Source organism: Carcharhinus amblyrhynchos, chromosome 19 (assembly GCF_965287045.1).
Source record: "Carcharhinus amblyrhynchos chromosome 19, sCarAmb.v2.hapA, whole genome shotgun sequence".
Classification (NCBI taxonomy): Eukaryota; Metazoa; Chordata; class Chondrichthyes; order Carcharhiniformes; family Carcharhinidae; genus Carcharhinus; species Carcharhinus amblyrhynchos.
In genome coordinates, this window is record NC_137342.1 from 49,542,753 (window position 1) to 49,560,290 (window position 17,538).

General features: G+C 42.1%; 1 protein-coding gene across 2 annotated transcripts in view; it reads right to left on the reverse strand.

The window, feature by feature from the left end:
* Positions 1 to 17,538, reverse strand: part of bend7 (BEN domain containing 7) — a 43,419-nt gene that overhangs the window by 13,828 nt on the left and 12,053 nt on the right. For both annotated transcript variants that reach the window (XM_080207752.1, XM_080207753.1), the window contains 3 exons: positions 14,262 to 14,603; positions 10,295 to 10,411; positions 7,745 to 8,034 (listed from right to left, as the gene is read on the reverse strand). In XM_080207752.1, the coding sequence (XP_080063878.1) occupies positions 7,745 to 8,034; positions 10,295 to 10,411; positions 14,262 to 14,603 (749 nt within the window). The remainder of the gene's footprint in view (positions 1 to 7,744; positions 8,035 to 10,294; positions 10,412 to 14,261; positions 14,604 to 17,538) is intronic.

A 17,538-nucleotide genomic window follows, 5' to 3' on the forward strand; every position in this document is an offset into this window, starting at 1 on the left:
CACACTGTGTAGACAACGTACTTTACGCACACACTGATTAACAGAGTCTTTCCAGCACGACATTTGTAGTTAATCAGTGTGACACTCTCATTATGAAAAACCTGAATAATTTATTAAACTCCTGACGTGTACTTTAACAATCCCTATTTAGTTTGTATATACCTGATCATTTATTATTTAAGGCAGATCTTGTCTAACAATCCTTCAAGGTATCTGTGCTCCAATAATTCAGGCTTCTCGTGTACACCCAATTTTAATCACTCTATCATTAGTTGCCCTGCCTTCAGTTGCCTGGACCCCAGGTTCTGGAATTTCCTCCCTACACCTGTCCCACTGTCTAGGTTTCTTTCCTTCTTTATGATGCTCTTTAAAACCTACTGACCTCCTTCAGCCAGGCTTTTGGCAAACTGCCCCAATTTCTCCTTGGTCAGTGTTTTACAGTACTCCTATGAATCACTTTGGGATGATTTATTTTGTGAAAAGCGCTAAATACACACTGTTGTAAATAATCTAGTTGAGTTATCGAGGAGGTGTCCAGCATAGTGAATAGAAGACTTTCTATGGATGCTGTGTTTGTGTAATTCAGACTTTTTACGTGCTGAAGTTGGGTAACTCTTCTCCATGCAAGGGGCGATAAAAGTATCCACTGCGCCCAAGCTTCAGTGGAAAGGCAGTCTGGGTCAGTGTGGGTCTGTACAATGGTTATCCAAAAATTACAGTTCTTCTAATTTTTCTAGGTAGTTATTGATGTAACAGTGGGAAACATGTGGAAAATGTGATGTAAATCACAATTTTCAGAAGCTTCCCAGAGCAGGGCAATTGCCCAAGGGAAGTTTGCACTTCTGGGCAAGTGCCATACAAACGTTTTACCTAGCAATGTCCAGGGGCAGGGAAAGGTTCCTGTAGTGCATGCTTGTGGTACACCCCCCCCGCCACCACCCTGATACAACACCTTGGGGATCAGAAGTTATGACCCATTTTCCTACAAAAACAGTGGATGCTAGCTCAATGAATAAATTCAAATCCAAGATCGATAGATGATTGCTATCCAAGAGTATTAAGTGATGTTGGAGTCAAGGTTCAGGGCGGCACAATGGTTAGCATGGCTGTCACAAAACACCAGGAACCCCGGTTCAAGTCTGGCATTGGGTAACTGTGCAGAGTTTGCGTGTTCTTCCCACGTCTGCGTGGATCTCCTCCGGGTGCTCCGATTTCCTCCCACAGTCTGAAGATGTGCAGGTTAGGTTGATTTGCCATGCTAAATTGTCCCTTAGTGAACCAAGACGTGTTGGTTGGATTAACCACGGTAAATGTGTGGCATTACAGGGTTAGCGTGGGGGGAAAGGGCCTGGGTAAGGTTCTATGTCAGAGTTGGTGCAGACTCAATGGGCCAAATGACCTCCTTCTGCACTGAAGGGATTCCATTCGAATTCTATGTTGGTAGGTGGCATTAAGTCCCTGGTCAGCCACATCCCATTAAATGCTGAAACAGATTCCAGAGGCGAATAGCCTATTTGGGTTCTCATGTACACTTCCAGAAGGCATTTAATAAGGTTCTGCACAGATTACAGTGAACAGGAAAGCTTACAGAATTGGAGGTAACCTTGTGCCATGGGTTTGGAATTGGCAAACAAACAGGAGTCAAAGCTAAGCTGTTGCTGACAGTGAGATGTGATCATTGGGATTTTTCTACAGATCCGTCCAGGGGCAATATATAAGTAGATAAATAAATGACCCAAATGAAGGAAGAGAACTGTATTCCATGTCTTCAGATAATACCAAGTTAGGTGGCACACTAAGTTGTGTTGACAGGAAATGGAAGTTATAAAGAACCCTAGGCAGAGCAAGTGAATGGGCAAACTAAGGAGGAGTTAATCCAAAGAGGTTATCCACTTTGGATCAGAGCAAGACATATTAGAAGACTTTCTTAATGGTGAGAAAGTTAGACCACTGAATAGATGAGCACTCAGATTCTGCACGGATAAGCTGGCGGGGATATTCGCAGACGTCTTCAGCCTCTCTTTAGACCAATCTGAGGTCCCTATCTGCTTCAAGATGATGACCATCATCCCTCTACCAAAGTAAAGCCAGGCAGTGTGCCTTAATTACTATCGTCTGGTGGCTTTGACATCCATCATTATTAAGTTTTTCGAAAGGTTAGTCATGGCATGAATCAATTCCAGTCTCCATGATTGCCTGGATTCACTACAGTTCACCTATCACCGCAACAGGTCTACAGCAGATGCCACCTCCCTGGCTCTACACTCAACTTTGGAACACCTGGATGACAAAGACATCAATGTCAGACTCCTATTTATTGACTACATCCTGGCCTTCAACACCATTATTCCTACAAAACACATCTCCAAACTCATTGGCCTGGGGCTTGGCTCGGCTCGGCTCCTCCCTCTGGATCCTAGACTTCCTAAACTACAAACCACAATCGGTAAGGATAGGCAACAATACCTCCTCCACAATCATACTCAACACCGGTGCCCCAAAAGGCTGTCCTCAGCCCCCTATTATACTCCTTATACAACTATGATTGTGTGACCAAATTCCCCTCAACTCAATTTTCAAGATTGCTGATGACACCACAGAGCAAGCATCTCAACAGTTATAAATCAAACAACGATGAGGCGGAATATAGGAGAGAGATAGAGAATCTGCTGAACTGGTGCAATGAAAATAATCTCTCCCTCAATGTCAACAAAACAAAGGAGATAGTCATCGACTTCAGAAAAGAATATGCCGCTCTCTACATCAACAGGGACAAAGTGGAAATCATCGACAGCTTCATGTTTCTAGATGTCCAGATAGCCAAAAACCTGTCCTGGTCCTTCCACGCTGATGCTACAGTTAAGAAAGCCCACTAATGCTTCTATTCCCTCAGGGGGCTAAGGAAATTTGACTCTCACCAACTTTTACAGATGCACCACATAAAGCATTCTTTCTAGTTGTATCACAGCTTGGTATGGCTCCTGCTCTGTCCAAGACTGCAAGAAACTATGAAGGATTGTGGACATAGCCCAGTCCATCACACAAACCATCCACTGACACATCTACACTTCCCGCTGCCTTGGAAAAGCAGCCAGCATAATCAAGGATCCCATGCACCCAAACATTCTCTCTTCCACCAAGTAAAAGATACAAAAGTCTGAGGTCACACACCAATCGATTCAAGAACATCATCCCTGCTGCCATCAGGCTTCTGAATGGACCTACTTCGCATTAAGTTGATCTTTCTCTACACTCTGCATCCTCTTTTTTCTTCTCTATGTACAGTATGCGTTGTCTATAAAGCGCACAAGAAACAATACTTCACTGAATACTAATACGTGATAATAATAAATCAAATTCAGCAAGATTTAGATATTCATGTGCATGGATCATTAATAGCTGGTACAGTCACAAAAAGTAATCAGAACAAGTGGAATGTTGGCCTTTCTCACAAAAGCGAAAATTAATAAGTGATGCACCAGTTGCACAAAATCTTGGTCAGAACCCATCTGGAGCAGTGCATTCAGTCCCTGGCATGAACCCTCAGGAAAGATTAAAGCATGGGGTAAACACAGATTCTTCACAATGATACCAATTCACAAAAGACCAAATTAGAGAATAGGTTGCAGAAACATGGTTTTCCCTTGCATTTAGAAGATTTAAGGGTAATCTAATCAAGGTATTTAAAATTATAAAGGAATTCAATAGGGTAAATACAGAGAAACGATTATCTCTGGTGGCAGAATTCATACCTTTAAAATTATCAGTTGGTAAGTTAGGAATAGAATCTTAGAATCATTACTGTGCAGAAGGCGGCCATTTGGCCCATTGAGTCTGCACTGACTCCAACTGAGCATTTTACCCAGGCCCTATTCCTGTAACCTCACTTATTTACCCCGTTAATTTCCTGACCTACTCATCTTTGAACATTAAGGGACAATTTAGCATGGCTAAGCAACCTAATCTGCACATCTTTGGGATGTGGGAGGAAACTGGAGCACCCAGAGGAAACCCAAGCAGACGCGGGGAAAATGTACGAACTCCATACAGTTAGGATTCTTTAAAAACACAAATGTGGAAATCAGGGATTAGTCTCCCAAGAGCTGTGGACGCTATGTCAACTGATATTTTAAAGACTTTGGACTTTTTCAGTTTGCATTTGCCATTTCCTATCTTCCCCAAGACCAAAAATCAAATGGCCTCCAACTCCTCCATGGTAGCTACTAGTTTCACTAGAAATGTATTGCTAGATCTTTGAAGATATCCTCTTATCTTTGCGGTGAACATCAACACATAATACAGTTTCACGTCAAACAGTTCAAAGGCTATAACCCAATGTCTTCTACTGCTTTCGTTCTACAACTTCTATCACACAAGATTATTTAAAAACTGTAAGCCATTAATCTGTTTGATCCCCCATGTTCATTCTTAAAGGTAAAAAGCAAATCCTCTGACTCTGAGGTTATTCAGTAAGTGATTTAAATCTATCCCCATTTCCATCATTTCAACATCTAGTTGCAATTGTCCGTTTGCTTTTATCCCCCCGGTTTCATTCAAGATACATCTTCTTAAGAATATGTTTTGTAACCAAACTGACACTGAATTTTCTACAAAGTGTTTTACTTTCAATCGATACCTGAGATTTAAGAAGCTGTAAGAATATATTCCTATACAATTCAATTCTAATTCAAGCTCCAAGCCCAAAGGTTTCCACCTGCACCCATTTTAAAGCTCAGTATATAAATCGCTTGTTCATGTTCCTTTGTTCCAATAATCACATAATCTATCCTGGTGTAGTGTTCCAAAGTGCAGAGTGGAATGTCTATTGCATAATGACAGGGTTTAGCAGAGACTGAATATTGGTAAGGGGATATCCTGTGTCAATTCCCACAAACCACTTTAGTTTATTGACATTGTTCTTCTTAAACCATGACGTTAGTAAGAAGTCTCACAACACCAGGTTAAAGTGCAACAGGTTTATCACCACATCATGCCCTACGATGTTGTCAAGAACTGAAATTACATTTCATTTGGTGCCCTCTGCTCCATCTTTACCACTTTCTTAGCCGCTTCATTATAAATTGATGGAACATTCTCACTTGAGGCATAAATCATGAACAACTTCTTTGTCGTTCTCTCTCTCCCACTCCTTTCCTATCACAGAGTTAATTCATGGATTTCCCTTTGTTGTTCATGTTCTCCCTTGAGTTCCACCCAGACATGAATAGTTATCCTGCAGACTGCCTACTCAGAAACCCACATCTCTTCACTGTGAATGAGTGCTTTGCAATTGAACAGTTTCACACTGAAACACTTGTAAAATATGTCAGCTTTCACACATTTCACTGAAGTGCTCAAATCCACACACTCCATGGCATTACTTATGGAAATGTGATTGCCTATTTACAAGAAGGATTGTGTCCTAATTTGTATACTATAAAGTAGATAACTGAAAACAAAACACTTGTACAGATAAAACAAACCAGAGGCCTCACTGATAATGTGAAAGACATAGGACAAGTTATGTTTTAAGCTATTGTTATCTCATGTCTTAAGAAGAAAAATCAGATTTAATGAACCAATTAACAACTTGTTTTGCAAACTCGAAACAGCAAATTATCATGGTTGGGCAGTGGGCTGCTGCTATACAGAGAGTCTGGTAGGAAGTAAATTAAAGTGATTTGATGGACATACCCTCCAGTTTTTTTCTCTGGGTGGGGAAGTAGAGACAAAGAACTCACCGTGCGTAGAAAATCATGTGCACAAACCTTCAACCTCTGACGCCACTTTACAGAACCTCAAATATCATTCAGCTGTACAGCCTAATCATTCAACGACAGTGGCCAATTGCTCCGAAGTGCTGTCCCAAACATTGGGAGGATGCACTTTCCAGTGAAGATATACAGCAGCATGTGGGATTTCACATGAAATCCTTGCATACAGGCCACAGATCCTAGACATGCTGTTTAATGAAGGATTGAGCAGAGGACAATTATTTCACTATAGGAGAGGGGGTAAAACACTGAGAAAGTCATTCCAGTTGGCCAGTTTCAAAATGTTACTGGCAAAGGGCTTGGAACAAGTCAACAGTGCATCCTTTCGATAGGTGCAGGATAAACAGAAGCTAAAGAAAGGCAAAGGATGAAAAGCAAAAGGATACTCTGAGAAAAATAAAGGTGTATAAGTTCTCAGACCACTGAGGGAATTCTAACAAACTGTTAGTGTTCTGCTGAATTTAGTTAATCTTCTGTGAATAACTCCAATACAGACAACTCTAAAATGTCTGTCTGACCACACTTACAAGCTCTAATAAGCTTATTTCATTAATAATAAACCAACGCACCAACAATTCTGTAAAGTTAAAGTCGCCAGTCTCAGATGACCATCGGCTGTTCTCCCCTTGAGAGAGGCAGCTGACTGGTGGTGAGAAGTCACCACATCTCAGGCGAGGGGTAATGTTGAGGAGATGGTGCCTTCATGAATAACTTCAGCCAGTATGGAAATTGAACCTTTGCTGTTGGCATCGCTCTGCATCACTAACCATTCAGCCAACTAACCAACCCTGAGCTCACCACTTCTGTACAGAATATCCAAGCACCTACCATTTATATTTTTCTCAATAATCTTCCAACCCTTTCAAAATCAGATGTTGACCCAGTTTCCCTTGAAGGAAGTTAAAACCCTGCAGTATTGATCTTTATAGAAATTTCCATCTCTTGGCATTTTCATCTCCTGATTCATCCTAGATCAGGTATGCGTCGCTTGTCCCCGGTACACTACCCACCAGCCATTATCTGTGGCCAGGAGAATTGTCTGGCCCTCTTACATAGGTACAACATCATAGTTTCACATATTTATTTCTGACAAGGGTCAGTGAGAGTTGTCAGGAGTTAGGAACAAAGGAGGAGTAGGCCATTCAGTCCCTCGAACCTGTTCTGCCATTAACTAGATAATGGCTGATCTTCAACCTCAACATCATCTCATGGCACTATCTCCGTTTTCCTTGATGTCACTGCCATCTCTTCTTTGAACATGCTCAATGACTGAGCCGCCACACCTCTGGAGTAGTGAACTAGGGAGCTGGACTAATTCTCCCACTAAGGCCATAAGAACCCTACAGCACAGCTGAGATCAGCTAACACAACAGAGATCAGAGATAAAACAAAAAACATTAATTGGATTATTTGAGTTACTTGTCAGGTAAACTTACTAAACCAACACGGAGCAGAGAAAGGTAAAAGGTAAACCTCCTCTTACTGGAAAAACGTAGTTGATATACATCAACCAATTAAACGCCCAGTTTCCCATGTCATCGAGTCATACAGCAATGCAGCATAGAAACAGGCCCTTTGGCCCAACCAGTCCATGCCAATCATGGTGCCCTCCCAGCTTGCCCATGCTTGGTCCACATTCCTTTAATCCTTTCTCATCCATGTCCAAATGCTTTTTAAATGTTGCTATTGCACCTGCCTGAACCACTTTCTCTGGCAGCTCATTCCATATACGCACCATCCTGTGTGTGAAAAAGTTGCCCCTCGGGTCCCTTTGAAATCTTTTCCCTCTCACCTTAAATCTATGGGAATTTCACAGTAACTTCACCGCAGTGTTAAATTTAAGCCTTATTTGTGACGATGAAATAAACTTTACCTATGCCCTCTAGTTTTCAATTCCCCTACCCTGCAAAAACGACCATGTCAGGTAGTGAGCTTCTGCACTGTAACAAATATAATAGACTCACACTTACCTCTAAGAGGTCACTGTTCTGTAGGCTATCCAGTTCAGAAATATAACCCTCCACCCGGTTTGGTGGGGTGTGTCTTGGATTAATTTCAGTGGTCAGCTTCTTTGTTGATGACAAGTGGCTCCTCTCAGTCTGTGGTGGGCTAATGCTCTGATTGTGAACTTTTGGATTTGGCTGAGCTGGAGCTGGCTTGATCCTGTGGATCAGTCTTTTTTTAATGATTTTGTTCCGGAGTAAATTCGAACGGAAGGCAGGAATGTGAGACGATGGAGCCTGCACAGTGCTCTGAGGAGCTGTAAGAAAATAATAGGTTTTATTGCAACTCCATCTAACATTCTCATGTCTGCAATGGTTAGAAACTCCACATCCTTACTTGGGTCAGTGTGTATGTGGAGTTTGCACGTTCTCTCCACGTCTGTGTGAGTTTTCTCCCACAGTCTAAAGATGTATGGGTTAGGTGCATTGGCCATGCTAATTTGCCCCTTTGAGTCAGGGGATTAGGAGGGTAAGTACATGGGGTTATGGGGAATGGGGCTGGGTGGGACTGTTGATAGTACAGAATTGAGTAGCCTCCTTCTGTACTGTAGGGATTCTATGAAAAAGGCGGCAATATTATTAAGCGCACGTGAGACCCAAACCTATAATTTAATCCATAGCCGGACATCCCCAAATCCAAGCTCAGTTGCAGAGATTGTGGATTTGGTAAAAGGGCACTACCACCAAAATCCCTCCATGATTCTGCAACAGCTTAAATTAATTACACAAGGACAGCCCCCACTGGAGACTACTGCAATCTATGTAGCAAGACTTAGGCAAATTGGAGAACACTGTGACTTTGTCATGTTGCGACATTCTAGTGCATCAAGAGATTTCAGATTTTGTTAGGAACAAAAGACATTTATTGATAGGAGACTTGATGCAGGAGGTTTGCAACTCTAAGCTGCCCTGGAACAGAACTCCAGTCCTTACATTGTGGCACAGTGGTTAGGACAGCTGACTCGGAGTGCCAGAGACCCAGGTTTGATTCCTGGCTTGGGTCACTGTTTGTGTGAAGTTCGCACGTTCTCCCATTTCTAAGTGGGTTTCCTCCCACAGTCTGAAAGATGTGCTGTTAGGCTCATTGACCCGAACAAGCGCTGGAGTGTGGTGACTAGGGAAATTTCGCAACAACTTCATTGTGGTGTTAATGTAAGCCTTACTTGTGACTAATAAATAAGCTTTACATGCCTACAGCATATCTGCTAAAAGATTCTGCCTGAGAGAGAAACCACCCTCTGGGGTGATCACTCATTCTCAGTTTGCATTGGTCCCTCAAGTCAGATGACTCTCTTTGCTGTGTTGTCTTACAGAGACAGGCACCACATACGCAACATCCCTCCCCCTTCAACTTTCTTATACAATCTTCAAGATCAATTTACTCAACTCACATTCTAAATAACCATTATACACACAAGTTAGACATTTGTAAATTGATGTAGTGATTATTCAATAGTGGGATCTTGAGGTCTGCATTTAACATAACTCCTACAAGTGGCTTCAGCTTTGCAGTTCCAAATATAATTTTGCGTTGGACTCTTTCATATAGGCTTGCTGCTTTCCTAGACTGTGCACTGACCAGGGACTACATTCTTTACTCTGCGGACGGTGTCGCTCTCCAATCCACTGCTGATCTTTCCTCTGTCAAGCTGCATACTCTACAATACACGCAGGTACCATCATTAGCATACAACACTGCCTTATAGCTTGATGGTTCTTGCACAATCTCGGTTTGTCACTGGTGAAGGAAACAGTCGTGGTACTCTATTTCTGGATGAGTGAAAGGGGAGGTCAGGCGAGGGAGAAATAGTGACTGGGAGGGTCAGGGAAAGGAGAAAGAATGAGAGAGAAGGTCCAGGGAAGGAGAAATAGTGATTAGGAGAGTCAGGGTAAGGAGAAAAGGTGAGAGGGAGGGTCAAGGGAGGGAGAAATAGTGACTGGGAGGGGCAGGGGAAGGAAGCCATTATTTTTAAAAATATACTGAGCTTGTTCAATAATGTGGTAAAACAAAAATCAAGGCAACATTTCAGAGAACACCTTGAACATAAGAACCATGCAGAAACAAAAGCATGCTATTATTCCAACGGGGGATACCAGTATATAAAAATAGGAATCCAAATGTGTATCTGGGACCTCAATGAGGCAGATGATAATATAATCCTAATTATTAAAAGCTGTTTTAGAAGTGGAGGCACACATACACACCTACCTGCAAAAAGCATACAGCTTCACTGGAAACTGGAACTTGGTGAATATCTCAATGGAAAGATTTAGTTTGAGAGGTAGGAGAGGGGAAAAGATGGGAAATGTAAATGGGGGGGGGCAACTAAATATTTAAATCCAAAATGTTCAGCTTCAGAAATAGCAGAGACATTACTGATTTGACTGTTACCATTGTAGGAGTTTATTGGTATAATTCCTACTGTTAAAGACTCACAGTGTCTGCTTTTCCTTCCATGAGAGCAATGAACAGGAACGAAATGTACATCATTCTGTACAATAAAAATCAGGCCTCACCTGCCTGAGCTTGCATCAACTCCCGTAGAGTTCGCAGCTCCTGCAAAATGGCTAGTAATGTTGGCTGACAACTACACATACAACAGTTAGAGGCCAGAGGAGAATACGGCACTGTTCCTGTAAAACAAAACAAAATTCCAAATTAATTCAGTGTTTAGCAAGAGCAGTAACACTGCATCATTGATGAAACAGCTAACACTTAGGAGTGAAAAAGAACAAAAAGTTTAAAAGTTTAGATCATCAAATGGTAGACATGTGTTGGCTGCTTTGCCAATTGTTCTGCATTTTACAATGTGCTTTTAGAGTTCTTACTTGCACCTAACATGTTCACTGACTCCCTGTAAAAATCATAAGGAGCAGAATTAGGCCATTCGGCCCATTGAGTCTGTTCCACCATTCGATCATGGCTGATATGTTTCTCAATCCCATTCTCCCGCGTTTTTGCTATAACCTTTGATCCCTCTTCCAATCAAGAGCCTATCTATGTCTTAAGTACACTCAATGGCCTGGCCTCCACAGCCTTCTGTGGCAATGAATCCCACAGATTCACCACCCTCTGGCTGAAGAAATTCCTCCTCATCTTGGTTCTACAGTGTCTCCCTTTACTGTGCCCCCGGATCCTAGTCTCTCCTACTAATGGAAAATAAAGCAATGCCTCAATTTTAAAATTCTGTTCATTGCTTTCAAATCCCTCCGGAGTCATGCCTCTCCCCATCTCTGTAATCTCTCATAGCCCCGCAATGCTCCAAAACCGCTGTGTTCATTAATACTGCCCTTTTGTGCATCCCTAATTCTAATTGCTTCACCAGTCAACCATGTCTTCCACTGTCAGAGGCTCCTTAATTCCCACCTCTTTGACCAAGCTTTTGACCATCTGCCCTACAATATATCATCAGTGAAGCACCCCAAGACATTTGATTACATTAAGGGTACTATATAAATAAAGGTTATTGTTGTTGAGATATATGCACCCTCAGGCTGCCACCTATCATCTTGCCCATCATGTGATTATAGTGTCTAGATTGTCAGCTTGAATGGAGGTTGATGTCTATTTGGAATGCGAGTTTCTGCATGGGTCGGCACGGTGGCACTGTGGGTAGCGCTGCTGCCTCACAGTGCCAGGGACCTGGGTTCAATTCTGGCCTCAGGTTACTGACAGTGTGGAGTTTACACTTTCTCCACGTGTCTGCGTGGATTTCCTCCGGGTGCTCCGGTTTCCCCTCTCACTCCAAAGATGTAGGAATTAGGTTGATGGCCATGCTAAATTAACCCTAGTGTCAGGGGATTAGCAGAGTAAATATATGGGGTTACATGAATAGGGCCTGGGTGGGATTATGGTCGGCACAGACTCAATGGGCCAAATAACTTCTGTACTGTAGGAATTCTTCTATGAATGGGTCTTCCTGTACTTCACAGGATAATTTTCAGTCAACAAATCTTTGGGCACATGGGACAGGACATCCCATGGGATAGTGGGATCAAGACTGCTGCTCTGCCTCATTTTTAAGGCGTTTGGACCCAAAAGCATGGTGCAGCTTCATGGACAAGTTGCCACCATTTTGAATAATTAGTTACAAGCTCCTTCCAGTCATTAATTTCAATGCTGCTATGCTTCAAGGAGAATTTCAGATTGTCTTTATAGGGTTTTTCTATTCCAGCCATTTGAGAGTTGAGAAAACATGACCTGGTGGAGAGGGACACTTTGTCATCTGGACCTGGTCCACTGCAACTGAATTTGCAGGATTTTTTCCTTTGTGGAACTGGCTTCAAGAATCAGAATATAGAATGCAGAAGAGGCCCTTTGGCCCATTGAATCTGCTCCGACGCATGAAATGCCTGACCTGCCAACCTAATCCTGTCTGCCAGCACTTGGCCCACAGCCTTAAATGTTATGGCGTGCCAAATAATCATTCAGATACTTTTAAAGGATGTGAGACATCCCACCTTCACCACCCTCCCAGGCAGCGCATTCCAGACCATCACCACCCTCTGAGAAAAAAACATTTTTCCTCAAATCCCTCTGTAAACCTCCCACCCCTCACTTTTAACTTGTGTCCCCTTGACAAGAAGTTTACTTGATGGGCCGCCCACTGAATCCGGAGGGTGTGGTGCCAGCATTGCTGATGACATTTCTTTGGCTCTTTTGTGTGTCACCGAAACACAGCCCAGGAGGGTGGTGGTGGCAACCGCTCCATACACTAGAGCTTTTGTTCAGTTGTGGGTAGAGCTCTTTATTGTCAAAAACAGAGTGCTGTGAGTTGAAGAAAGCTGAGCTGGTGCAGCTGATCCAGTGTGGATCTCGTCATTAACGGTGGCCTTTTGAGAAAGGTGGCTGCCAGTGTCCAGCAAGTGCTTAATACATTCCACAGTCTCTCCTTCAGCACAAATGGGACGTGGAACATTTGACTGACTTCGATGATTCATTGTAGAAAGCCAATTTGACCATCCTAGAATTCCAAGCTAACAGGGACACTGTTCTATAATTTTTAAACCTTTAATTTCCAGTGTGTAAAACAGGAATTTCAAACAGTATTAAAATGAAATTGAAAGAATCTAATTTTTTAAAAATAACATTATCCAAACAATCCATTTTGGAAATTAAGTTTATTAACCACTTTGTTGGAATAAGAAGAAAATAAATAAATAGGAGTTACAAGGCCTATCGAGCCTGCTCTGCCATTCAACAAGATCATGTCTGATCCCTGACCTCTGCTCCACTTTCTTGCATTGTCTCCAGGTTCCTTGATTCCCTGAGTGTCTTAAATTTATAAACTGCCTTCTTGAACATATTCAATGATTGAGCGAGCAGTCATGGTGTCCGCCGAGTAAAGATTCACAGCCCTCTGAATGAAGAAATATCTCCCCATTTCGATCCTAAACGGTCAGTCCCTTATCCCAAGACTTTGCTCCGTGTCCCTGGGGACATTTTGAAATTTGCTCCGTATTCACCAACAATTTAAAAGTCCGAATGCTAGATATTTGAAAATACCAGAAATACATCTGACAAAACAACAGAGAAGCTGACTTCCCAGACAAGATATTGCATTAGAACTCCCGGATTAAACCTGTCTTTTCTCTAAATTTTACACAGGTAAACTCAGCATACCAAAAAATGAAAGGACCCAGTTAAAGAAAAAGGCCAGCACTGACTCGATGGGCTGAATGATCTCCTTCTGTGCCATAAACAGCTCGACGACCCTCTGCCTCCTCAGATGCAGTGCAGGGACTCATCAAAGCTCCTCAGACAGCACTTTACAAACCCACAATTGCTACCATCTAGAACGACAAGGAAACATCACCATCTGGAAGTTTCCCCCCAAGACTTACACTATCCTGACTTGGAAATATATCGCTGTTCCTACACACTGTCGCTGGGTCAATATCGTGGAACTCTCTCCCTAACAGCACAGTGGATGTGCCCACACTACCTAGACTGGAGGCGTTCAAGAAGGTAGCTCACCACCACCTTCTCAAGGGCAACGAGGGATGAGCAACAAACATTGACACCCACACCTCTGGAATGAATAAAAAAAAAATTACAGTACCTCCCTATGTTGTTAGTTAGAATGTGGCATCTGCTTGACTCCCGACACTGAAAACCACATACCTACGCCCGTATAAATTAGTTTCTTATTGACCAGATACACTTATACTTTCAATGCTCTGTATATTTACTCTTACTGGGCATGACAGCAACACAAAGCATGATGAAGCTGCAGAATCTGGTTTTTTTTTCTCCTTCATAAAGTTCATATCTCTACAGGTATGAGGTTAGACCCTATTTTGCAACATGTAGATGAGAATGAATAGAAATCTGCTGCTTTGTACATCTTTAGAATACATATTAGTCAAGTGTTTTGTTACCTCACAAAATACACTTGGTGCACTGCTACATTTAATCTTTCTGAAAGAAACTGGATTCTTTAAAATTAATGTACTTTCACCAAAAAAAAACAAATTAACGTACCGTTGCTGTCTGGCATGCCATGGAGTCTTTCGGAATTTGCACCCAGGACTGGTTTAGATGATCTGGCGCCTTCATCACTGTACCCTCCTGAAATGCAGGAATTCTGTGTTTGGACCGGCACAGCTTTCCAGACCATACTCTGGGATGAATGGGGTTCATCAGGACGGGCACTTGACTGGTTTGCATTGTGTTGGAGCCATGTTAAATCCGAAGCCTCTGGTTCCTCCTTCAGTTTTTCTCGGCCAGTCATCAATGGCGGATGGATCCTCATGTTATTAGCTTTGTTGTTTAATAAGCGCCTCATTCCTGACACTTGTTTCTTCAGCCCCTCACATACATCACCTAACAAACAACAAAAATAGTTGTTCAAAAAGAAAGCATGGGTCATTGTAGATTAATGTAATGAAGACCAGCGCACAAAGCGTTGAAGAATAAAGCTGTTCTGTTATGGCACCCATCCTAGGCTGTTGAAAGAAGCCAGTGAGGAGTTAGCAGAAACCTTGACCACCATTTTATGAATTGCAGCAGGGGTCCGGAGAGAACTAGAGTAACATTTCTGATTGAGAGTGAAATAGAAAGATAAACTACAAACCAACTGACCCATCAGTTGAAGAGTATTATAGAAAGGTTAATCAAGAATAGCCAGCACAGTTGAAGGCTGGAAATTTGAAATGAAGACAGAAAATACTGAGAACTTTCAGCAGGTCAGGCAGCGTCTGTGGAGACAGAAATAGAATTAATGTTTCAGGTCAATGACCTTTCATCAGAATATTTATAACTTAAAAACGTGAGTTGTGGTGGACAAATTTAAGAGATCCTTTTCAGAAAATAAATTGGATAATTAAAGGGAATGCAATAGGTGCTGGATTTTCCAAAAGTGTTCATTAAGTCTAATAGAAGGACTTTTACAAACATTATGATATTAGAAAAAATGTAATGGTGCAGCAGGTGGTCAGGAAGGCGAATGGGATGCTGGCCTTCATAGCGAGGGGGATTGAATATAAAAGTAGGGAGGTCTTGCTGCAGCTGTATAGGGCACTGGTGAGGCCGCAGCTGGAGTACTGTGTGCAGTTTTGGGCGCCGCACCTGCGCAAGGATATTTTGGCCTTGGAGGGAGTGCAGAGGAGGTTTACTAGGCTGATACCGGAGTTGAGGGGGTTGAGCTATGAGGAGAGGCTGAATAAACTAGGCTTGTACTCGTTAGAGTTTAGAAGAATGAGGGGAGATCTCATTGAGACGTATAAGATGATGAATGGGATGGATAGGATAGAGGTGGAGAGACTCTTCCCGCTCAAAAAAGACAGTAGGACTAGGGGGCACAGCCTCAAGATAAAGGGGGGGCGGTTTAGAACGGAGTTGAGGAGGAACTTCTTCACTCAAAGGGTGGTGAATATCTGGAATTCTCTGCCCGTTGAAGTGGTGGAGGCTGCCTCGCTAAATATTTTTAAGAAGCGGGTTGATAGGTTTTTGATAGGCAAGGGGATTAAGGGTTATGGGGAGAGGGCGGGAAAGTGGAACTGAGCCACGACAGATCAGCCATGATCTTATTGAATGGCGGGGCAGGCTCGAAGGGCCAGATGGCCTACTCCTGCTCCTATTTCTTATGTTCTTAATAGCACAGATAGAAACTTGGCTGAGGGACATGAAATAAAAGATGATGATGCTCATGTTGACGGATATGCTCAACTCCCTATCTGCCAGTCCTCTGGCACTAAAATTTCTAACAATTGTTAAATAGAAGTAGAAACGCCTCATCTGGACTAGGGGTTTTAGCCTCGTTGAGTTTATTCAACACATGCCTTTTTTATTTTAAATACATTCATCTCATGGCTCATCTCATCATTCAATGTTCTATCTCCCTGGTAAATCCCTAAGCAAAATTACTATCTAATCTTTCAGCTACCTCTCTATCATTACCTGTACTACTTTCATGTTCATCTCCTGACGGTCTAATTCCCATCACAACCTTCCTTTTTGTTATTGATGAGGCTGTAAAATATTTAACTATCTCATGTTCCTTGATAATATAACTTTGTACTTCCTTTACCTTCCTAATTGTTTTTGTTTCCGCTTCGCCCCTAATCTCTTTCTATTCCCTCTTATCCGGCACTCCTTTCCAATCCCAGCCTTTTGTCTTTATTTATTCATGGAGTCCCACTAGTGTTCAATTTGTTCTTTCCTTTTAGCAGGATATATTTTTCCTGCATTCTGTTTAACACTGTTTGAAATGTTTGCAGTGTTGTTTTGTTGTCTATATCATTGTTTGTCAATTTAGTTACCCATCTGATTCTATTTTCAGCCCCTCAAAATCAACTTTTCTCCAAACTATTAACTTGCTTTTCTTCATACCTTTTCTATCACCATCTTAAAGTGTATATATTATGGTCACTATTGCCCAGATGTTCCCCCAACCTTACTTCTCTTAGCTGCTTTGGCTCATTCCCCATTACTTAAATTTATATCACGCAATTAACATGAAACATCAAGATACAGAGCAATAGTGAGGTCAATAAAAACCATATTGAAATCCCATAAAGAGATCTTGAGTCAATGCCTAAAGCTTGGTCAGAGAATTAGGTTTGAAGGAGTGTCTTAAAGAAGAGAGAGCAGTAAAGATAAAGTTCAGAGAGAGAATTTGTTAATTAAACAATGTGTCTTAAGTTTATTTATTTGTATTTGGTGAAGGTTGGTAAAAAAGACTGCTTTTCTAATCATACACAGGATGCAATGAGAAATCAATGCAATAAGGGGAACATTTCATGAGCTTGCTTGCAGTGCTCAGAGTAAGAGAAGGTAAATTAAGTTTACTGTCGTTGTAGCTCATCCTCAATCAAGCCCAGCTAACAAATGATGGTCAAATCTGAATCTCTGTTACAAGAAACAAAGTTCCAGGTGGTGACATTGTGATGGATAGAATTCTCTGTGAAAACATTTTGGTTTGACCAGAGCAGTATCTGGTATCAAAGTTGTATTTGGGAACTAATTCAGACATGGAGAACACAGTGGAAATAACAAAGAACAAAGAAAATTATAGCACAAGAACAGGCCCTGCAGCCCTCCAAGCCTGCACCAACCATGCTGCCCGACTGAACATATCCCTCTATTTCCATTCTATTCATACATTTGTCAAGATGCCCCTTATCGTATTTGCTTCCACTACCTCACCTGCAGCGAGTTCTAGGCACCCAGCATCCTCTGTGTAAAGAACCTGCCTCATAAATCTGAGGGGCAATCATAGAATCCCTACAATGCAGAAGGAGACCATTTGGTCCATCAG